At 40.8% G+C, this 24,029-nt stretch overlaps 1 protein-coding gene across 2 annotated transcripts; it reads right to left on the bottom strand.

Annotated features, from left to right (window-relative positions):
- Positions 1-17,231: 17,231 nt before the first annotated feature.
- On the bottom strand, positions 17,232-19,631 carry LOC112179956 (alpha-glucosidase 2). 2 transcript variants are annotated; one of them, XM_040512273.1, is made up of 5 exons: positions 19,039-19,631; positions 18,311-18,402; positions 18,077-18,186; positions 17,874-17,937; positions 17,232-17,785 (listed from the first exon to the last, which is right to left on the bottom strand). In XM_040512273.1, the coding sequence occupies exons 1-5, from the start codon at positions 19,087-19,089 to the stop codon at positions 17,647-17,649; spliced, it is 456 nt and encodes a 151-aa protein (XP_040368207.1). In that variant the 5' UTR covers positions 19,090-19,631; the 3' UTR covers positions 17,232-17,646. The 2 variants fall into 2 exon arrangements, with proteins under 2 accessions (XP_040368207.1, XP_040368208.1); XM_040512274.1 differs by lacking the exon at positions 19,039-19,631 and adding an exon at positions 18,508-18,626.
- Positions 19,632-24,029: the final 4,398 nt, after the last annotated feature.

Here is a 24,029-nt window from a genome sequence, read left to right as displayed (position 1 = left end):
ACTCCCCACCCAAAAGTATTCAATACACAATTTTTACGCCTCAGCGGCTACAAAAAAAAAGAAGGTTCGACAACATCATCATCTTCAGGGATTGGCACGACTGCCATCAGCATCCTCGCCTTCAGCATGCGGCGGCGGATGTAGGCGACTTGTCTGGTCAGACCCTCGAGCAGTGGGACTTGGAGTCTCTATGGTACCATCCGCCCGGGTATGGGCTGCCAGAAATCCAGCACGAGACACCTCCGACTGAGTAGGAGGTGGGGTCCGCTGAGAGTCATCCGCCGGACGCGGGCCGCTTTCTCCGCTACCCGAGCGAGCACCTTCAGCCTGATCGGGAGCCACACCCTTCGCTGGCAGGGCGTTTTGAGCTGGCGGCACGGCGGGCTGGGACGCCTTCACCCAGTCGATGGCGCCCTTCTGCTTCAGCATCTCCACGTTGGCAACGGCACCAGCCTTCGCCGCCTCAGTCAGCGCCTTCTTATATTCCGCCGACTAGTCTGGCAAGCGACCTTACCCTCCAGCCTTTTCACCTCGACTAGTCTGGCGGTAGACTCCCGCTGAAGGATCTCAATTTTCTTATCCTTAGTAGCCACTCGATCCTGCAGCAGAGAGATGTCTTGCTCCAGCTTGGAGACATGATCATTCCGCTCCAGATCCCGCTCAACAGCGACGGCCAGCTTGCCATGGGCATCCGCTGCATCACAGTCTGCCTTGGTCAGGCGTCGCTCCACGTCCGCCAGCCTGTCCTTGGCCTCCCCCAGCTCCCTCTGGAGACCCTTCATCTCCTCCCTGAGCTGCCGCTCGACCCGAGGCTGTTTCGACGCCGCCAGAAACATCTCATGCAGTCCAACCGAGAGATGGCCAAAGGCCGAGCTGAAGGGCGATTGGTCAACGGCGGTTGAGAGCACAATCCCCTCTAAGCCGCCAAACCCGAGCTGCTCACAGAGGTGTGATAAGCTCATAAATGTATATGATTTTGTGTTGATTTCTTCATGTTTTCTTAACTAGTTTTCCATCTATTTAAGTCATTTACTTTATTTTTATGTTTTGTAGGTTTTATGGAGCAAAGTAGAAGAAAGGTAGCTAAATCAGTAAATCTGCCTGTGCAGATCAGTCAACTTCGACATGAACCTGAGAGCAGCTCAGAATGAAACAGACAGTGAACTTTATATACTTGGAAAGCTTCGGATGTCTAGTTTCCAGAAATTTTAACGGTTCATTCATATCATTTTTCTACAAAAATTTATGGCCGATTTAGTACAGCAAGGTCGAGCAATCCGAGAATCTGACACTTTGACGGAAATCCATGATTTGAGGCCCGAATTCCTTCTAGAAGCCCACCGACGAGTATTAACTGAATATTTCTATTTATTAGAGATATATGACATATTTTTATGGGTGAAAATTATTAGGAATCTTAAAGGAGAAGCTACTTGATTCCTAAAAGGAAAAGAAGTGAAAATCTCCTAACCTAAGCAATAAAAGAGGGACGTGATCGATCAGTTTGGACAGAAAGGGCCGCACAAGAGAAAGGAGAGAACGACCTCTTCTGCCATCAACTAGCCGCCATCTCTTCCTCTTCTTTTCTTCTAGTTTTTGTTTTGTTCATGACTATGTCTATCTAAATACTTTTGTAGCTAGGGGCGATTTCAAAGCCCCAAACATGTTCAATTCATATTGATGACAATTCAGTTTTTGGTTTTCTATATAATCTATTGAGTGTTTGTTTCACCGTGTCTACAAGATGAATCTTTGCTTGTTTGTTTAGGTGCGCAACTAAATGAATAGGTTAGGGTTCTAATGCTAGGAGTAACACTAGATTCGTATATGTCGTGTGTTGATTCCAATTGAGTAGCAAAATGTTTTCTTGAATTACATGTGACTCAAACCCTAGGTTTAGCAACACTACCAATGTACTTGTGACCCTAGATTTATCCAAATCCTTTTCTTGCTTAATGATTTTGATATGTTAAACTTAGCGAGCTTGTGTCTAGGTTGCATAATCGGAAATAGATTAAGTGGTGAGCTTGTATTCACTTAACGAGGAACTACGAAAGGGTAATGGGTTAATTCGAGCTTGTGAGTTAACTTCGGGTAAATTCAATTGAGAATTAGGATTCCATAACTGAGCTTTAATATGATTGAGTGTGTTTGGTGGTGGAGAATGAGTCCTTAGCTTTGTTTCTATCAATAGTTTAAAGCTATAAAATCTGTTTCTGCTTTGTTATCTTACTGTGTTCAGTTTTACGTGAATTATTTAAATTATCAAATAAATTCCGATTGTTCTGAAATTTTTTATATGTGTTAAATAATGTGTCTTTAGTGTCCTGTAAAATTTTCAGAAAATTCCATCGAGTCTAGGTCAGTTAATTAATTTATTTTCGTTAACTGTTCAGTAGCATAGTTTAGAGTAGTTTGTGACATTTGGTTAGCAGTTTAGGAACAATCTTCAGCGGGTAATGACCCTTGCTTGATCACTATATTACCAACGATGATATTTGAGTGCAAGGTTTAAGTTGTGCATCTTTTAGACGGACCAAGGTGGTAGAGAAATTCCCGCTCATCGTCAGTTAGGAACTCTGCGTACGCGGCGAACGAGTCCAGCTCGCGGGCACCTCTCTCTCAGCTACCACAGGCACCTTGAGCGGAGCCTGTCTTGCCCTCTTCTGCTGGCGGGCCCCAATGGTCTCCTCATCATCCCCTTCCTCTTCCCCGCCGGAGTCATTTTGGCGGCGCCTTCACTGAAGCACCCATGTACTTCCAGCGGGAGCAGGCCTCGATCCCTTTAGCTGCGGCTCCAACCCCGTAATGGTGACTATCTCTGTCGACAGCACAACTTTCTCCTTATGTGCCCCACGCCTAGTGGCAGGCACTCTCTGTTTCTGTGGCATGGTTGCAGAAGGGCCCTTACTCCCGCCGACAACCCCACTACCCACGCCAGTCCCCGCCTGAACGACGGGAGAACCGTCACCACCAAGATGAGAGTGGTGCGGCATAGGTAGCACCACGAGAGTCTCGGACTGGCTTGGCGCCAGTGTTTTAGGATTAATGACCGTCTGCTGAGCCGCCAGCCCGGAGGCGTACAAGCTCTCCAAAAAATTGTCGATCTCAGCACGATCCATAGCCTTAGCAAAAGCGTCGCGGCTCGCTTAGTTATCCGGAGGAGATTCAAAAAAAAAAAAAAACGACTTAGCCTGAGATAAACTGAACTAAGGCACAAGATAGCGGAGATTGCTTACCAACGGCACAAGTCAAGTGTTGATCGACCAGCAACTCCCAACCAGTAAGGAGACGAAGGTCCAGCAGGTTGCGATTCCGCCAGCAGCCTCTGATACGTGCCACGCGACACTCTTCTTCACGAGTCAGGTTATAGCGCATGGCCCGCTACAAAAAAAGAAGAAGTAACCGTTAATACAAAGTACAAGGACTACCACAAGAAAAATCCCCAACTTTGGCCAGCGGAGACCAACATATAACCTCGGATAGGCTGAAACTCTGACTTAATCCTAAACGTCTGCTCCCCTTCATTGGACCCCGCTTGGTATTCCCACCCCGCCGTGGCAATACAGAAGGTACCCCGCCAGTAAGACATGGAATCCTTCAGGTTCTCAATCAGCTTGGGCGCCCCCTGGCGGCAACTCAAGTTCACCTGCCCTCAACAACCTTGGCGGTTCACGTACACCAGCTCGTAGAAGTGTAGCACCTCCGCCACAGTTGGCCCCTCACAACCGGACAAGCGCCATAACGAGTTCAGCGCCATCATCATCCGCCACATTTTTGGACAAATCTGCCCAAAGGCGAGGCCAAACTCGCACACCAAGATTTGGAGATTTGGCAGTAGCGGGAACGTCACTCATTGGCGGAAGATCGCCTCGTGCACGGCAGCATACCCTGCTGGCAGGATCGAAGCCTTCTCGTCCGTCGTCGACGGGCGCAACTTCACTACGCCTGGCAACCGAAACATCCGCTTCAACCGATTGACGGCAGCAACAGTCATCGGCCCTCCCGCCTCGTCAACAGGGGTGCCGTCATGGAGGACCCACGCTGACTCGGTATCTTCCCCCTCCACCTCTCCCCCATCAGCGGAGCCGCTAGCAGCACTATTACTTGCCAACCACTCCTCACGCCTATTTCGGGCAGCGGCAGCCTCCCCCGCCCTAGAACTCTCTGGACGCGGAGCACAACCCATAGCTACTTCCCAAGGTATGGTTTGTAGCGGTTCGATCTCTAGCGGTTCTGGCAGTGAGGTTCCTTCACGGACAGACGGACGCAACGAGTCAATAAAAATTCTATCTACCACGCTGAACGACACGTCAGACCCGGAGTCCTCACTGCTCGAAATCTCTACGACGTTAGCCATCCCAAACTCTAAAACCCAAATCAGTCAGTTCACACAAGATCTAACCTATCCTTATATCAGTTGCATCAAAGAACATCAAGAACAATTACCCAGAAAATGCCAAGACAAGAACAAAACGCACACTCACCCCAGATTCGACCATCTAGCAAATCACTAAACACCAACTCTCTGCCAAACACCATAACCCACCCCCAAAGTTCACTTTACACCCTCAGAACACACTGGGGGAGAACAGATCATACCCCAAAACAAAAACAACAAAACCCAGAAACTAGCAATAGACAACACAAATCCAATGAAACAGGAATGGGATTCGAGATACCAATCTCAAAGCAAACTCTGGTATGATCGAGAGCACTTGTCTTCACTGCTGAAGATTTCGTCCCCCCAAGTTCAATAACTCCACAGAATCGTAGTAGTCTTCTTCACAAATCGCAGATGAACAGAGCTTGAAGACGACGACTCAGGTTTGAAGTTTTCGCAGAAGTGTCAAATCTCGCTAAGTTTCCCCCCTTTTATGTCACGTCAAAGAATTCTAGGCTGTCCGCTGAAAAACGACATCACGCACCAGCCGTACACGTGTCCCACGTCTGCACTTACTCTCCCGATTAACGCCTCGGTTATAAAATCCATAATTACTTGCATTAATGGAGAGAAGACGGGCAGGCTGAGGAGGCACGCCTCCAGACGCTAACCCTTTAGAAGTCGGCCACGTGTCGACCACCATCAGATGAAGCGTCTAATGGAAGTAACCACTTAGGAAGAGACCACCAATCGTCGGAAGTCTCCGCTAAGCGAAACCCCGCTAGCGGAACTTCTCCCTTGTCACCTTCCAAGTGACGAAGTCTCCGCTAAGCGAAACCCTGCTAGCGGAACTTCTCCCTTGTCACCTTCCAAGTGACGAAGTCTCCGCGGAACTTCTCCCTTGTCACCTTCCAAGTGACGAAGTCTCCGCTAAGCGAAACCCCGCTAGCGGAACTTCTCCCTTGTCACCTTCCAAGTGACGAAGTCTCCGCTAAGCGAAACCCCGCTAGCGGAACTTCTCCCTTGACACCGTCCAAGTGACGAAGTCTCCGCTAAGCGAAGCCCCACTAGCTAAACTTCTCCCTTGATACCTTCCAAGTGACGAAGTCTCCGCTAAGCGAAGCCCCGCTAGCTGAACTTCTCCCTTGTCACATTTCAGGTGACGAAGTTTTCCGCTACACGACACACCGCCATCGGAACTTCTCCCTTATCACTCTGTAAGTAAGGCAGCTTCTGCTACACAACACACCGCTAGCGGAACTCCCTTTCCATCTTGCAAACTGCGTACTTTACTGAGCACAAAACCGCTCACTAAGATACCGCTAGACACGTCCACGCGACGCTGCTTCTTGCTCACTACCAGCGGGGGTATTTCCGCCAGTGGCGGCTCCCGAGGCAAGGCCTCATTCTGACGACGGCCGCCACGCGGCGTCGCGGTCAGATTATGTCCCTCCGGGATAGGGGGACTTGTCAACAGTCTACGACGACCCTGATCAGGCACGTTGACCCCCGTCACTTGGGTACCAAAGATTGGGCTCGCTACCCAACACCTTCTGCTCCGCGCAGCTCCCCTCAACAAACAATTTACCGACCATCCGAAGGTTTATCTTAGCCAGGGAGTGGGGGACTCCCTGGGGGGCCTAGCAGGGGCCCACCCGAAAGGGTATAAAGCATTTGCTCAGTAAATCCATGGTTGACAACGCAGTGACGCTAATTATGCTGTTGCAAGTCTAGCGGAAGTAACGCTTCAAACCGATGTGCAACTCCCCAACCAAGATTGCCCTCCTTGACTGGGGACTTGGGGGACTTGCACATACATGTGCATTTGCAAACATAATTAGCTATAATAAGCCACGTTCATAGTACAGCCAGAGGTACTGACTCCCGCCAAAGGAGTGACCTACAGAAACACAGCCAGGCAGGCTACTGCCTGAGCCCCGGATTGCCCCCAGATCACCGCTGACGCGCCGCCACGCGCCGCGTCAAGATAGCATCAGAAGCTCCAGACGCTGGGAATCGAAGCACATCAGTCCCACATCGAAAACAAGGAAAAGAGCAGATCTCTCCTCACCTATAAAAGATTCTCTCCTCTCTCCTCATTAATTACGCATTTACTACTCATTTATTGTTATGCTGTCTATATGCATTGACTAACTTAGGCATCGAAGAAGAGAAGACCGCCCAACACGGTCTCCCTCTGACGCCCTGTCTTTCATTTGGCAGCTAGCGAAGATCACCAAGTCCTAGGAGTAGCGGTCCGCCCACCGGGCCCACGTTAAACGAAGGTTCGGCTACCGCCGGACTTTGAGCATTAATAAACTGAATTCGGCAATTTTAATATTAGTACCCGCATTCTCTATTTTGATCATCAACTTAGTTGTTTTATTTGCTATATATTTATAAATTGATTTCAAACTCTGTTTTCTGCTATGTTCAATAAGCTACTAATAAAATTTTTATTGTGGAAAACCATTTCTAGCAATCAAGTTAGTTAGAAACTATTTGAGAAACATCGAGTTTTAACATTTGGATATGAAACCTAAAAATCCTTAACCTATAAACTTAGCATTTTAAGTTGCAATTCTTATATTTGATATGATTATAAATTTGTAACAGAGAATTGGCAATTGTATGTTTGCTTTTATTTTTTTTGGGGCTGACATTTTGCTCGTACTCTAAATTGTATGTCTGCTTCTATTAACAAGCATGAGATGCCAAACCTCTACATAAGAGTCTCTTAACAATATTAAGAAGGATCTCCTTCATCCTTGTATTTCATATAATTACCTTGAAGATTGTATTTCAACTGCAGCTTCATTTAGTCTTTTTCTTATCTGACTAGCCAAATTTTCAATGGCACCATATCTAGGAACCAATGACGAAGGTTTTACAGTGGAAGACCCAATTGAGGAAACTTCTGAAGAACTCATGTAGGATTATGAGTATTGATACATAATATTTTGAAGGCAACTAACTACTTTTGTAACATAGGTTAGAATGTCAATTTTTTTAAAAAAATGTAAAGATTGATTTAAATACCAGCTTCTACCTAAAACTTTCATTTTTGCAGTATGTAAACATACCAGTATGGTAAAAACACAACCTTTGTAAAATGTACATTTATATTGATGTTTTTCAGCTTATTATTGTAAGTATTTTGCGTACAAACTTTGAGGGAAAAGAAAAATAACACAAACCCGCAACATCGCGCGGGCAGTTTATCTAGTCTAATCTAACTACAACTTTACAGGCATTGCCACATCACATTCATTATGAGCATCCATGAGTTTGTCTTAAACTGCAATATCAATAAAAGAGTAGTGAAGAACTATAACAACTACAAATATAAGCTTTATCAATAAAAGACCATTTTGGCCTGCAACTCTTGCTACATATGAAGATCACATTTTTTTTTTTTTTTACAGGAAGATCACTTTGTTCATCTGGGTTCAATAAACTCTTTTTTTTTTTTTGTTAATTAGTTATAGTGAAAGACAATTTTGCCTTTGATAAAAATATCACATGCGTGACACATACTTAACATGGAGCTGTCACGGAAATTGGATGGAGGTATCACGTCGATATCAAAATAAGACTTCAGGTATCACATTGGTATGGTTGAGAGTTTGAATATCAAATTGGCCTTGACACTAAAATTTGTGCATATCACACTTTTGTTTTTAAGTGTTAGATGTTTTGGGCCCTACATTTAATAATTTTCATGACATTCAAAGTAAAACAACGTCCTTGTAAAAAAAAATGGGTGTTCAGAAATCTATTTTATGTAGTAGTGTCCAATCACTCACCTTCTTTCCCACATATTTTTCCCTTGACTTTGGTGTCTCAAAATCATATGAACATTCATCCCTTACTTGTTTCCCATGCACCATGAAGAAAGCTAGTTACTTCTCTCTTCTCATCATTTTCCTCTTTTTCTTCCCAAATCATTTCCTTCATTTGTTATCATTTTTCACTCTTCCTCTCTTGTTTCCAACATGCAAGGAGGAAAGCTAGCTGATTCTCTTCTTTCCTTTCATCTTTTAAGCTCTCTCTTTATCCTGTTTCATGATGTCATCTTCCTACAAGTTTTCCAATACCCATACTTCCATACTCTCTATCTTTTACTCTTTCTCTTTCATTACTACCACCATTATTATTGCTCTATCACTACCATCAAACATCCATGTCCACTATCATAAATTCTCATCTTCGCCACTATATTTCTCCAACTACATCTTCTACCCGTAACATATTACATATACTAAGTATCATCCACTACTAGAATTCCTGCTACAGGACACTATCTACTATTAGTGTGAAACTGTGAATTGACAAGAATAGACACCCTTTATCACAATAGCCACTTTGCAGCCACCTATTCAGTGTCAGTGTCAGTGTCATTTACTCTAGTTTCCTATAGAACGTAGAGCATCAATTGGGCTATAGTGTCTCTATTACTATTATCCCTTGTTAGCTGTCCAATCAACATTCACACCATTCTTATGGTGTGAAATAGTAATTTTTAGTTATTCACGAATAGTGCCAAAGAACTGGCCCCTATTTGTTTTTATTTTTTATTTTTTATTTTTTATTTTTTATTTTTTATTTTTTGCCTACATGCTATTAATACACCAGAAAAATAAATGAAAAATTCAATATCAAATAATAACGAATAAGGCATCCATACATTGAGAAAATTGATTTACATAGTTAATCAATATATCTCTCTATTACAGCATAATTTACACACATTTGGGTGTATATCGATGTCAACAGAAAAGAAAATCAAAGTGTGTATATCTCAATTCTCAACCTTCCAAGCCTCCACCACAACTTAATAACAAAAGAGTTATGATATCCGGTATCTGTAAAGATAATAACAAGTATAATCAATACATAGGCCTCTACCATATATAATGCTAGTTCTCATAGTGTAATTGCTAACTAACTAAAAATGTCAGTAAAGTAGACCACTTTATTCTACTTTATCTTTATCAGGCCAAATGTAAACAATTACTACAACTAAGTCAGTGAGGCTGCAATTCATCCCATATAAGCAAATTAAATTTATTGCAACAGAACAATAATTAAGTGTATTATTTAAAAACCGATATAGTCTATCATTTCACTCCCTATTTACTACAAGAATTAAAAATATCATAATCTCCATGATTTTCATATGGTGACGCAATCTGATAAATTAAAATTAGTAAATCACAACATCCCACTTCTTCATATCAAGATGCAATGGTATATGATAGTTATATATATGCTAGTTATATATTTAGCCTAGTATCAATTTTCAACCAATATAATGAAACTCAAAGTAATTATATATTATGTATAAGGAGTTGTTTAGGGACTTTCAATAATAATGAGTTGATAAAATCTTAAATGCACCATTATAATAAATTGTGATAAGAAAAAATCATCATTCAAGGAATTTAATATTAAGGGTAGAATAGGATAACAAAATATATCATCAATACGCTATGCTGAGTATACGAAAAAAAGAAAGTAATCCTATGTGGCAGGCGAGTCATTGGACCACAATTAGCAAAAAAAATACATGTGGAATACATTTAAAATAGGACATCAATTTTGGACTTTTTTTTTTTAACGCTGGGGGTGTTAGTCCATTGAAGTAAAGTAGGAAACATTACAAGAGATGACTCACCCGGACTCTGGGCAACGACGGAAAGAGTCATGAATGAAAAATCTAAGACAAACCTAGACTAATCAAACATAATGAATCCATGAGATGAAGCTCAAGTGCTGTAGAAACAAAGTTCGACACTACTAGAATGGTCCCCGACTAAAGACAAAAGACCATCCCAATTTATTCATGTTCCCTTCGATGACCCCTACTCTAGGGCACCCATGGGAGTGCATACCTCAAACACAGAACCTTTGCCAGAAGACATGTGAACCTCCCTACCAGTTAGGGTTGATGTTACTGCAGTCAGATCCGAGCGGCCTTCACCAGAGGAAGTTTTCTCCACTGCCTTAAAATTCCTCTTCCTCCAAGGTTTTGGATCCTCATAAATCAGCTTCTTAGGTTTCAAACCCACGGGTTTTGGATTATTCTTGCGCCCAGGAGGACGTCCCAACTTAACCTTCTTTGTCGGGGAAACTAAGATAACCCCATTCTTGCTCTTCAGGGCCAATTCAGGTTCAAACCCCAGATCAACAGCCTCCACCTGAGGTACCTTCGCACCTGTCTTCTTACGTTTAGTATATTGCATGAGGGCCACAGGAGCCATCTGCTTCTTCCCACTGAGAGATGGGACAACTTCAGTAGCTTGCATGGGCTCACTAACCTCCTGAATCGGAGATGGAATTTTGGCCAGTTGGGCCGCTATGGCCGACGCCGAGAAAACCTGAATTGAGGACGACTTAGCCACGGAAGTAAAGAGTTTTGGTGCTGTGGATTGAGCCAAAACCTCCGCAAGACTCGGAGCAGCAGACCCAACCAAGCTAGGGTTAGGGTTGGCGCCGACAGAGACCTGCAGCGCTTCCGGAGGACCAGCACAACCCTACCGCTGGTGTTCGACCATACCACAGACCCGACAGAACTCGACAAGTCTCTCATATCGAAACCTGACCGTCGCAGATGCCCCAAAGGTGAAATTAAAGGTGGATGGAGGGAAGAACTGCTTCACCGGAGACGACAGAGTGTGACGGATACGAACCCGTGCCGCTGTGCCCTTTCAAATGCCAGTCTTATCCAGATGCACGATCTTCCCTAAGGTGGCTCCAATGAGCGCCACAGCGTCCTCAGTAACTAGGGCCGGTGGTAGACCCATAATCTCCACCAATATTGGAAAAGAAGAGATCGGCACTTGCTCCGGATCTTTCAAGCCATCGAACTCAGCCATAGCCAGCGCTCACTTACCAAAAAACCACGACCCTCCCTCGACCGTCCTCAGACGATCCTCTGGGTTTGAAAACTAAAAAACAAATCGATCCTTAACTGCCCTTGCAGAGAGACGATTTCCAAGCCTCCATAGGGAGGTCATGGTCCCCAAAAAAGCCTTGGGATTAGCCTGACGTTTGGCCGTGACGGAGAGAAGTCTCCCCACCGCGAAGTGATGAGAAGACACAACAGCAGCACAAGCCGGACCAAAGGATGTCCTACCATCTTGGGAGATCGCCAAAGCTGTTGCCAGACGAGCGGTAATGTGATCAACCATAATAAGAGAGAGGACGATGCGAAGAAACCCTAGCAGAGCGAAAAAAATCCTAGCACCATAAAACTCTCCTTTAGTTAACATCAATTTTGGACTTGAAATGGATTAACTCTTTAAAATTTTCTTTTGCTATACACTCTTTAATTCTGCTTTGTTTTTCTTAATAAGTATAGGATTATGAGTGTCATGTGTGATTATCATTTTCTTAATTGGTTCATTGGCCGATTTTTGAAAAGCAGCTATTAGTTTTGTAATAAAAAATGTTCAAGGATATATATTTGTTGCAGGTTCTATGTCTATTGTGTTTGCATCAGTTCTGTAAGCGAAAACATATGATATGCACATTGGTTTACTCTGGGCTCAATGTTTTAGACTTACTCATATTTAAGTTTAAGGAGATTTCTTTTTTTTTAGGGGAATGAAAGACTAATTCATTGATGAAACATCATTACAATCATAAATTAAAATTGCCTCCACAGACGGAGGCATATTTGAAAAAAATTCCAGCTGAGATTCGGTAGTCTTAGCATCCTACGCCAAGATATGAGCTACTCCATTGGCTAGTCTTCCTACCTTAAGAACTCGAGCATCCAAAGCTTCATGCAGCAAATCCCGTAGGTCTGCTAACAAAAAACCCAAGTCCGAATGGTCTAAAGAAGAAGACGACAGAGCCGTCACCAACTCCAGGCAATTGGTTCCACTATCAGGAGGGTTAGATGATGCTCAATGGCTAGCTGCACCCCAAGAAGCAGAGCCAACAACTCAGCATATTTGGCCGAGTTTGCTAACATGACCGAATGTCGAAACCCATGCAAAAATAGCCCAGTATGATCATGAAACACTCCTCCCAACCTTGTACGCCTAGAGGACGGATCAAAAGTTGCATCAACATTCAGCTTCACATAACCAACTGGAGGCTTAGTCCATTTTGACGTCGCCCGGGTCCCCGAAACGGATTGAGTAACAACATGAGCTACTTTGTAATCCTCCCACCATCCCAACGTTATGGGTACAACCTCAGAGGCTTGCTTGAAATCTCAGTCCCAAACTTTGGCATTCCTATTTCTCCAGGTAGCCCACAAGATCATTAAGGAAGGGGCCAAGCTTTGAGAATTCAAAGTATGGACAGCAATCAACCAGTCAGCAACGTTTATAAGGGCCGAAACCAGGGGTAAATTGGCACCTTGAATCAAACTAGCGGTATAAGTACAATCACGAACCGCATGGATAGGCGTCTCAACTTCTTCGTCATAGAGTGGGCATTGGGTATCAAGATCAATACCACGTTCACTTAGCCGGCTCCGAGTAGGAAGAATATTAGCCGTTGCCTTCCATGCACAAATTTTCACACTATTGGGTACAGATGCTTTCCACAATTGGTGCCATAGAGCAACACTTGGATTTAGTGCAGAAGAATGATTAGCAAGAACTCTGTTCCGAGCCACATGGTAGGCAAATTTGACTGTGAACCGGCCTTTTTTGTCTCCACCCCAAATCCATCTATCTGCATGATTTCAGGGGATAAGCGGAATATCAAGGATCTTTTGAACAATATGAGCAGGAAACAGTTCTGAAAGCAAAGTAGAATTCCACACACCTGGGGACAAGAAAAGGTCAGCTACATATGTAACACGGTCAGAAAAATGAACACCCAGTTCCTCCCCTCACAACCATGGTTCTGTCCATATGTTAGTAGACAGACCATTCCCAATATGACGCTGGATGCCCGCTTGAAGTTTGTCTCTCCCATGCAAAATACTTCGCCAAGCATATGAAGGTTGTGTACCCAATGTAGCTTCCCAAAAATTGCTATGTGGAAAATAAAGGGCTTTAAACAACTGACCAATCAAAGAATCAGGACTTTGGACTAATCTCCATCCTTGCTTGGCAAGCATAGCTAGGTTGAAAGCAAATAGATGGCGAAAACCCATGCCTCCCACACTTTTAGGTTTACACAAATCATCCCATGCCCACCAATGCATCCCCTTCTTCTCGTCCGTACTCCACCACCAGACTTGGGCACATAACTGATGAAGTTCCTGAATAAGGTTTTGGGGGAGCAGGTAACAATTCATTGTGTACAACGGCAATGCCTGCGCCACCACCTTAATCAAAATCTCCCTTCCTGCTGCACTAAGCAATTTAGACCTCCAGCCAGTCAATTTTTTGGACAAATTATCTTTTATATAAGCGAATGTATCAAACTTGGATCTGCCAACAAGAGTTGGAATACCCAGGTATTTTTCATGCTTATCCACCACTTGCACTCCCAGAATCTGTGCCATAGAGACCCTCCTGTGTGGAAGAACACTCCCACTGAAAACTACGTTACTCTTCTGCAAGTTCACTTGTTGCCCAGAAGCGCGTTCATAGACATTTAATAAATTCTGAATCAAAGTACAATCCTGAGACGTAGCATTAGAGTAAAGCATGCTATCATCAGCAAAAAGAAGATGACTAATAGTTGGCGCCCCTTCACAAATACGCAACCCTTGCCAATGGCCAGACGAGACCGAGTGCGTAATCAGCACAAATAAACCTTCGGCACATAACAGGAAAAGATAGGGTGACAATGGGTCACCTTGCCTCAATCCACGTTGTGGAGTGACAAAACCTCGAGGAGTGCCATTAATAAGAAAAGAATAACGCACTGTAGATAAGCAAGACATTATCAGTTGCACCCACTGCTCAACAAAGCCCATCTTCAACATGATTCTCTGTAAAAAAATCCCACTCAAGCCGATCATAGGCTTTGCTAATGTCCAGTTTAAGGGCTAAAAAGCCCTCTTGTCCCCGTCTCAACTTATGCATATAATGAGCTAACTCCGAAGCTACCAACGTATTATTAGAAATCAGGCGATTAGGGACAAACGCACTTTGTTGAGGAGATATAATAGCTGGCAGGAAGCTCTTGAGTCTATTAGCAAGAACTTTTGAAGCAATTTTATAAATGACATTACATAACGCAATGGGTCGCAGCTGTGACATATTCACCACCTCCCTAACCTTAGGGATGAGAGCAACAAAAGTATAATTCAAATATGGAGGCATCTCCGAATGAGTTAACATCGAAATTACCACATTACTAACCTCATGCCCAACTAGGTCCCAATATTTCTGAAAAAAGAAAGGTGAAAGACCATCCGGACCGACGCCTTTGACGGGTGCATCTGAAAAAGAGCTAGATGGACTTCCTCCAAATTATATGGAGCTAGTAACGTCCCGTTCATTTGGGTAGAAATTCGGGGTTCAATGGTCTGAAGAACCAAATTTTGAGCCTCCACATCAGGTGTTTGGGAACTAAAAATAGTCTAAAAATACTCCAAAACAACACTTTCGATACCGACCTTGGACTCTTGCCAAACCCCATTAACATCGAAGAGACCCTTAATTATTTTGTTTGATATATCTATATGCACTGCATCTCAACTAGCATGTAGTTGCTCTATTATTTTAGGGATGATGCTCTATACCCCAAGGTCCTGCGCTTATAAGCAAAGCCCTATTTGGTGTTTTGTGAACTCCTTAAAAGCAGAAGCTGCCATGGACCTCCTTTTGGAAGCACAAGCCGCGCGCGTCCTGTTGCGACTGATTAGTGAAATTTAAATACCAATGGGTACAATTTCCGGTTTATCACTTTCTGCAGTTGCTTAGTTTTTGTTTGTTTGCCGTGAAATTGAAGCAAAATCAAACAAAATTGAATTAGATATAGAACGAATCAGCTGGTGTCTGTTGTTGGATTGTTGTCCAGAAATTGTTATTTTTCTTATATCTTCAGCTCGGTATTTGAATATTCATCTTTGAAAGTTAACTTTGTTGCATACGAAGGATGATTGGAATGGTTGAATCTCATTGTTTGTTTTAAGAGTATAAATCTGAGTATGGACGATTGTTCGGGTGAATTCAATCTATGGTTGAATTCAATCTATAGATTGAATCTCATTATCTTTAGCTTTTTCTTCTTCAAGTTATCCATCTGATACACTATAAATCTCTTCTTTCAATTAAACTAAACCTTAAATAGTTTTTGGAAAGCAAGAAACACATGTTCTCAATTGAAAACAAGAATTTGTATCTAATTTAAGGATTAAAATTTTGCGTGATGATTCTATTTGTTCTGCCAGTGAATCGTTCTTGCTGATGAAAAACATGTGTCACTGTAGTTTTTCCAATACTTAATATATGCTTTGATGATTGAGTAGTTAAGAAGAATTAGCAACATCAGATAGTTTAAACATGTAAGGCATTTCATACTTTGGTTTTAGATTTTTATCAATCATGTTTTTCTTTTAACTATATGAATCTAAATAATCAAAAAGTATTCAATGAACTAATACTGCATCAGTTCTAAACTGATATTATCGGTTCCAGATCTGGATACTTCAACTGTTTGTTTTAATTAATATAATATATGCAAAAATTTCAAAAGCAAGAATTGGTAACTAATTAAATACTAGAGTTTCTGATTATTCACTGACTACAGAATTCTTGCTGCAGGTTGATCTCTCTCTCTCAAAAATTAAAATCACTTGGCAACAACAGACACGTACGCAACCAGCAACTTGGTATTTTCTATGTCAAAGCTAAACAAACTTTCACATGAAAACTATTATCTCTATCCTTATCATAAATCAATTAGACGTTGTAAGCTTTCTCTGTTTTACTATTACTAACCTTTTTTGTTTTGTTTGTTTGTTTTTCCAATTTGTGTAATATTGCAGTCAAGTTTCAGCACATATTCACTGAATATGGTAATTTACTATATTCCTTTGTTTTTTTTTATTTTGCTTCATTTATATTGCATGGCTTTTCTGACTAGGCTGCAGTATTCATTCTTTTAATTCATTGCCTAGCTTTTTACATGATACAAGACATAAATTTAGTTCTTGATCATCTACTTTTCAGATAAATGATCTTAATTGATTCCAAGTTTTTTACTTCTTTTTTATATTTATAACTTGCATTCACAATTCATCTATCATCAATATGATTTAGTTTGATATAGTTGAATGAATTATAGATTTCTGCAAAATATAGACACATTGAATTTTGAACAGGTTTTTGCTTTTTGATGACAATGTTCCAATCCATATAAGTTTTTTCTTATATGTTGATCTCAAACTCCATATCAGTTCTCCGCATTTGTATTTGATTCTTAGCTTCACATTTTGCTCAATATAAAACGGCAAACTCTGGAAAAATAACTAAAGACTAAGAATAAAAGTGAGAAAATAAAAGTGCACATCATTGTTCAATCTATGTACTGAAATTGTACTGAAATTGAGAAAACGGCAAACTCTGGAAAAATAACTGAGAATATAAAAGTGCACATCATTGTTCAATCTATGTACTGAAATTGTGTTCTGGTGATTTGGTCAATAGTTAAGACAAATTCATTTTCATTTGGTTACTTTCTATATTACATATTTTGTATCTAAGATATAAGAGCAGATGCAAACATTCTTGATGAATTAGATATAGTATAATGTATGTGTGTATAGCTGATACAAACTAGCTTTGAATTAGCTAATTAGCTCGACTGTAAATGTGTTGATATTACCATTAGTTTTAAATTCTTATACAATAAGAATTCAAGTTCAAAACTATCTCTACTATTCTGCTACATATTTGAAACACTCAAAAGCTTTTTCTTGGAAAAAAAAAAAAAAAAGCGAAATCTATCAATGTAAGTATGGTATACGCGACAAATATTTTTCTAATGGTTATATTGCAAACAAACATCAGCTAACACTTTCTTTTACTCATTCTGCGGAAAATCGGCATTCTCATACATCTCTATGCATAGGAACAAAACAAATAAAGCTGCAAATACATCTGTCCAGCATAACAGAAGGGCAATGCTTCAACATGTAACCAATGCTTTTTCTCATACATTCCGTTTCACTTGGACTTCCACAAATTCATCTCGTACCCGCAGCAAAGCGCGGGTGCTCTTTCTAGTACATCTAAAGTTGAACCCACTGTGCATAAGGGCTTGAAATGGAGTGACGCTTTTGCCCTTATGTTTCTCCTTAATTACAGTTTGCCATATATTTTGTGCTCTGGCTCTAGCTATGGGTAAGCTTCTGCCATGATTAACAAGATAAGAGAAGTCCAACCAGTAAATACGCGTGCTCCTTTACCCTTGCCATTTCTCTGATCAAACCGTTGCCAGAAGAACCCAGTTTTTTGGTAATTCCGAACCACATTTCTGCAGCACAAGTGGTAAACCATTTAGACTGAATATAATAGATAAGCGCAAGCAAACAAACAGGCATTAAAAGAGTTGTTTCAAATACCTAATCAAATTGCCTCTCAAGTCATCATAGATGGTTCTTGCCTTTTCTCTATATGGCCCGTCCTCTGAAACGGTTGAAATAGAAACAGTAATTAAACGAAGATATGAAGCCTGTTTGGGCAATTCTTTTTGTTTTCCTTCGGATAATGACAATTTCTTGATATTATTAGTTTTTCACATTGCTAGAGGGGTCAGGCGAAATACCTGTGGAGTAACGATAGAGTGATGAAAGAATCATGTAATTCATGTTCATCATTATTGGACCCCTCCACTCAGGAGCTTCAGACTCTGTGTTATGTTTCATATAGATGGAGCTATTGCATAAAAGATGAAATATTTAGTGCTTAGAAGTTAGAATTAACATGGTCCTCAGAAGAAGTCACAGAAAATTATCTCCATCAAGAAAACCAACACAATTGAGTTGGATGTATAGCTCACCTTGTTCTTGCAAGAGAACGCAGTCCAAAATTTGTCCACAAGATGGTCCGGTTTGATATAAGATCTAGCTGTTTCTCCAGAATCCACGAATCCTATGCAGTTTAAACATGGAGATTTATAATCAAACAGGAGAGAGAAGAGTCAAATTGGCAACATAACAAGAACAAATCTTTGCGTTCAGATGACATAAAACTTACAGCTGGAATAATCCTTCCCATGAAGGGGAAAAGACTAACATAGCCAATATGAGGAACCAGTCTCAGCTTGGGAGTTTCCAATACTACCCGTGAAAGATCTTGATAAATGTTCCCCACCATTATTTTTTTCCACCTTAAATGAACCTAGAATGATGGAACATATGCCCAAAATTAACTAAGAAGACATAACAAAGGCAGAAGAGCAAATAGGCTATCCACCTGGAAAGATTTTAGGTTATGGACATTCGATGCAGAAGCAAACCGTCTATAGTATAGCATAAAATATGTAAGAACCTATAATTACGTGACAGCAGATACTGTGATGTTATAAAAAAGCATTAGCCCCAGAACCAATAATCATTCAATTTTAGGCAATCTTCAGATCACCTTTTATCCAACATATCAAGTTATCAATGACAATCATAAGGACACAATATACCATGTGCAATCAATGCCACAGAAAAATCAGAGCAGAAAATAGACGAAAAAGAATAAAAAGGATTATATATGACATGCATGCAAGCAGCATACCTTTTCTGTATGATTCCCGAAATCAAAGTAAAGATCCATACGCATTGTCATAATGCATCTGTTCAAGCATCAAGAACATAAGAGGTTTGCATACCCTTATACTACAACGCTCAATTAAGCTTGGTAAAAAGTCGTCTTCAATCAACCCCACCACGGTAAAACATAAAAATACGATGGCAAAAGGTACATATTCAAGTAACTATATGTAAATAACACAACATAAACTTTAAACATGTGTTGCCTCTGCAAATCACCTCGGTCTATACAGCCGAGGGATCAAGGAACAAATGTCCTTCCTGGTGAGTAGATTGCGGGGCATGCCAGCACACGGCCAGAAGGCCAAGTGTGCAATTGTAGATGTAGAAGATGTAGTGCGCGTGTTCTGACTTCGTCGAGCGACTGAAAGCCGAGGAAGGAACAATCTCGGCTTAGGGTTCGATGCCTTTGGATCAAGGACTTTTGGGTTGTTCAATGGACGAGTCGCAAATAGTGATTGGTAACCGAACAATTGCGTTAAAACTACTCCTAGTGCAAGAAATTAATAAACACAATAGTAAAAGAGCAAGAAAATAAACTCTAGATTAAGTGCAGAAAGGTAAATAGCAACAAAGTAAATCGCAGGAAAGTAAATAGCGATAAAGTAAAGAGCGAAAAAAGAAAATAATAAATGGCTTGAAGAATAAAATTATCAACTATTATAAAAAGGTAACAAACGAAACAATTGAACGATACTAGGTTATAAGAAAACGAAGGGAAATGACTTGAACTAGTAGAGCCAACAACTAAAGAATTGAAAAGACAATGAAACTAATCTGGAGCTAAGAAAAATAAAAGGAAACCCATGATGGAGTTTTGACTGGAGATGTGTGTGTGTTTTCTCTGTCTTCTGTCGATGCTTCTTTATATGGAGGTCATTGATAATCAAGCCGAGTTGATCTTTCTCTTGAACTCAAATTGCTTGCTTCAAGCTTATTAGGACTCCTAATGCATGTTAAGTAATTAATACACGTCATAAGTAATCAAGGTCTCACGTCATCAGCTAGCATGTATGACTTATCAATGTTAATCATGCAATTAGTTTTAGCATGTACCACTGTCATGCAATAGAATCCTACTCCAATTCAACAAGTATTATTGCATGATTACATTAATTGGTTTGGACAGTTTGACACAACAACCTAGCAGCTTGTTTAATCAAAAGAAAACTCATCTTTAAGTCCCACTTCATAAGCTGCTCTCCTTACTCATTGCGAATACTATCCATGCATTACCAAGGAGATAAAATCTTTTAATGAATACTTATCTTCCAAATCAAGATAATTATCATCAAAATAGTAATTAAAAATTACCCATAATTATCTCAATCTCTTCATTCATTAAACGGCCACGATATGATCGATAAGCCGATATGCTAATATTGGGTATAAACACAACTACATTGGATTTGAGACTCCAACAATCGTCCGCCACTTAATGCCCTTGCAAGGCGATCTCCATACCGCTAGATTTGTGAGTTGTCACTCCAACAGGATGTCGTGGCCTGTCCCTACTATGTCTCATCTCGATCCCCATTAAAGTGACGAGATCACACAAATATGCTGCAAACATGCCTACAAGGATGGACGTCCCTACGAGAGGACGTAGCGCCACCCTACACGGAGGTAGGCATGGCTCCAACGCCAAAGAGTGGCATTCTGGCGTTATAGGCCATGGCCCCAGCTAGGATGCATGGGAGGCCCGTGGGTTCGAAGGATACTTTGGAACATTCCAATCCTTTGATCATCAAGACTCAAAATGCATCTCATGAGAATCTTCCGGGTTATGGTTATCATTGGGTGACTCCTTAACGTCAGAACCAATTCCTAAGAATATAGAGCTCTATGAAAATTACACTAGTGTACATGAGAAGTGGGATAGAAACTCCATCATAATTGATGATGTAGTTGCGCATGAGTTTGTTGAGTCCGATGATATCGAACCACGCTTCGTTGATGAATGAATGTCAATGTAGAGAGATTTGGCCTAAATGGAAAGATGCGATCTAGGTTAAGTTGGATTCTCTAACGAAGAGGAGGGTTTTTGAGCCAACGATGCCAACACCTCCTAACATAAAAACTTTTGACTAATGGGTCTTCGTTAGAATGTGTGATGAGAAAAAGAGATGGCAATCTCGCCTTATGGCACAAGGCTTCTCACAAAATGCCCTGGAATCGACTACGATGAGACACATTCTCTCGTAATGGATGTCATTGTACTCCATTACCTTGTCAGTTTGGTAGTTTCCGAATAATTGATTATGCAGCTTACAAATGTGGTCACTACGTATCTCTATGGGGATCTAGATACGGAATATACATGAAGGTTCATGGTGAACTTCATTTACCTATGTCAAGTGGCTCTAGACCATGGAGCGCGTTTGCAATAAGGTTGAAACGCTCACTAAAGTGACTACTTGATTAAGAAGGGATATGCCCGCCCGTTTCAATAACAAGTTTCGGATTCTATCGCGGTTCATGTTGGACATGATCTTCATTAGAAGCCCTTAAAGAGTTAAGGGAAACTGTTGAATACTTGAAATCCGAGTTTGAGATAAAGGATTTTGGGTGAACACGATTATGTCTCAGTTTAGAACTTGAGCATCATGTTGATAGATGCTTAGGCATTTTGACAAGGTCAAACCTTCAAGCACCCCCATGATCGTCCGTAGTCTTGATCCTGAAAAGGATCCTCTTCGTCCAAAGGATGATGGCGAAGATGTCCTAGAGGCGGAAGTGCCCTACATAAGTACAATAGGCGCATTATTGTACTTAGCTAAATGCACAAGACCGGACATCTAATTTGCAATGAACTTGTTAGCTAGATATAGCTTTGCGCCAACGCGACGCCATTGGATTGGTGTAAAAGATATCTTTCAGTACTTGAGATGTACGATTGATATGGGCTTGTTCTATCCCTACAGAGAGATGATGGATTCGGACCCATCACAAACTAGGAACGCTGCCAACACTGTCCTGCGTCCTCTATCCCCATCCTAAAACGACATGTGTTTTGGAAGGTTTTGCTGATATTGGATATCTCTCTTACCCATACAAAGGTCATTCCCAAACTGGTTAAGTGTTCACCATGGGTAAAGACCATGATATCTTGGAGGTCTACAGAACAGACCCTAGTCGCTATATCTTCAAACAATGCAGAGATTATTGCTCCTCATGAAGTGATTAGTGAATGTATATGGATTGGATCCATAGTTACGCATATTCGAACAATTGTGGTTTGAAGTCTACCACAGATGAGCCTACGAGCATATAGGATAATGCTGCTTGTTTTGAAGCAAGGCTACATCAAAAGCGACCACACCAAGTATAATTAGCAATAACAAAGTCTCCTCAAGATCAAAGTGAACTAGGTTCGATCTGAGAACAGTATGGCAGACTTGCTCACTAAGTCATTGCCTAAATTCCACTTTTGAGAAACATGTTGGTAGTATTGTTTGCGGAAGTTATCTGAACTCCAATGACCGTAGTCTTCAGGGAGAGATGCAGACATCAGGGGGAGGTGTCTACATGTAGGGTCTTGAAACGTGAAGGGTGTGTTGTGCTCTTTTCCCCCTTCGACCGAGGTTATTTTTGTCCCACTGGGTTTTTGTTACCCGGCAAGATTTTTAATGAGGCAACGAGAGGAGCACCATGTTTGGGCGATACAAGGGGGAGTGTTCAAGTAAATCCAGAATATGTGTCTGACCCAAATTCTAGGTTACTTGACCTAGTGGTAATAGGGTTAGATAATCTTGGAGATATCCAATCAATTGTAATATTACGTTTCCTTGTAGAACTTTGATTCTATGCCTTGTAATCCTCTATATAAAGAGGGCCCCTATTATCAATGAAAGTACGACTCAATTCTCTCCCAATTTCAGTTTTCCTTAAACACTTATTCAATAAAAAAGAAACTCAAACACAAGGTATTGGGCTTTAAAAATTAATTTCTAATAATTTTTTTTTTACTTTTTTTTTTCTCTTGTAGATGTGCAAAAAAAAAATGAAGAGTAATTTTTCTTAATGTTTAATTATTTTCTCTATTTTCTGTACCTCATGATTAATTATTTAATAGTTTTTAGGTTTTTTATATTTTATTGCTAGCTCTTTTTTTTTTTTTTTGTTGCAAATATAATGGATAGAGTGGGATTTAGGTCATAATATATATGATTTCTTTTGTTATCCCTCACCAATATGCGTTCAACATATATGATGATAGGAATTTTTATGTCACATGATCTTGATTATAGTTTTAATTCTTATTAAATATACACAAATGCTTTAATGAGTATGTAGTGAAATTGGAAAATGAAAATAGATAAGGAAAATAATAAAGAATGCAATATAATATTATTGAATTGGAAAGTCTAGAGAAATTAAATATAATTTTTTTTGGGTATAATTGTTGTTCTTAATTAATAGTCATTTTATAAGAAGTTATATATGTCATTTAATAATTCATAATTGAGTGAAGTCAACTAAGCAGAGAAACTGTAGAGCTTCATCTAATATGTAACCATAATAATAACTTTTGTATTAAAACCCACGATAGACAGTCTTCTGTAGATGGAACCTAGGAACTAATACTAGGGTGACTATGAGGGAATTGAGGGCTGACTCTATGGAATTGTATGATTTCCTAGTAGTAGAAAATGATTTTCAATTACTGTCTTTGGGTTACACTAGCATGCTTGTCATTCTTTTGCAGATGGTATATGTGAGAAATTGCTGAAATTGAAACCAATTGTGCCTCTGTATAAGTTGTGGAATTTTATGCATAAATTGTATGATACACAAGTTGTTCATCATCATTTAGGAGTACAACATGATGTTGAAGCCAAGCCATGTGTCCCAATGGCTTTATTTACAGACAAAATGTCACCTTTCTTTACTGACTGTAGAGTGATGCGCTTGAATTGAGCGCTCAAAATTAACCCTCTTGTCAATTGTTAGTAT

This window comes from Rosa chinensis, chromosome 7, assembly GCF_002994745.2.
Source record: "Rosa chinensis cultivar Old Blush chromosome 7, RchiOBHm-V2, whole genome shotgun sequence".
NCBI classification, from domain to species: domain Eukaryota; kingdom Viridiplantae; phylum Streptophyta; class Magnoliopsida; order Rosales; family Rosaceae; genus Rosa; species Rosa chinensis.
Note: the sequence above shows the minus strand (reverse complement) of the source record. Positions and strands in the feature narration are given on the sequence as shown.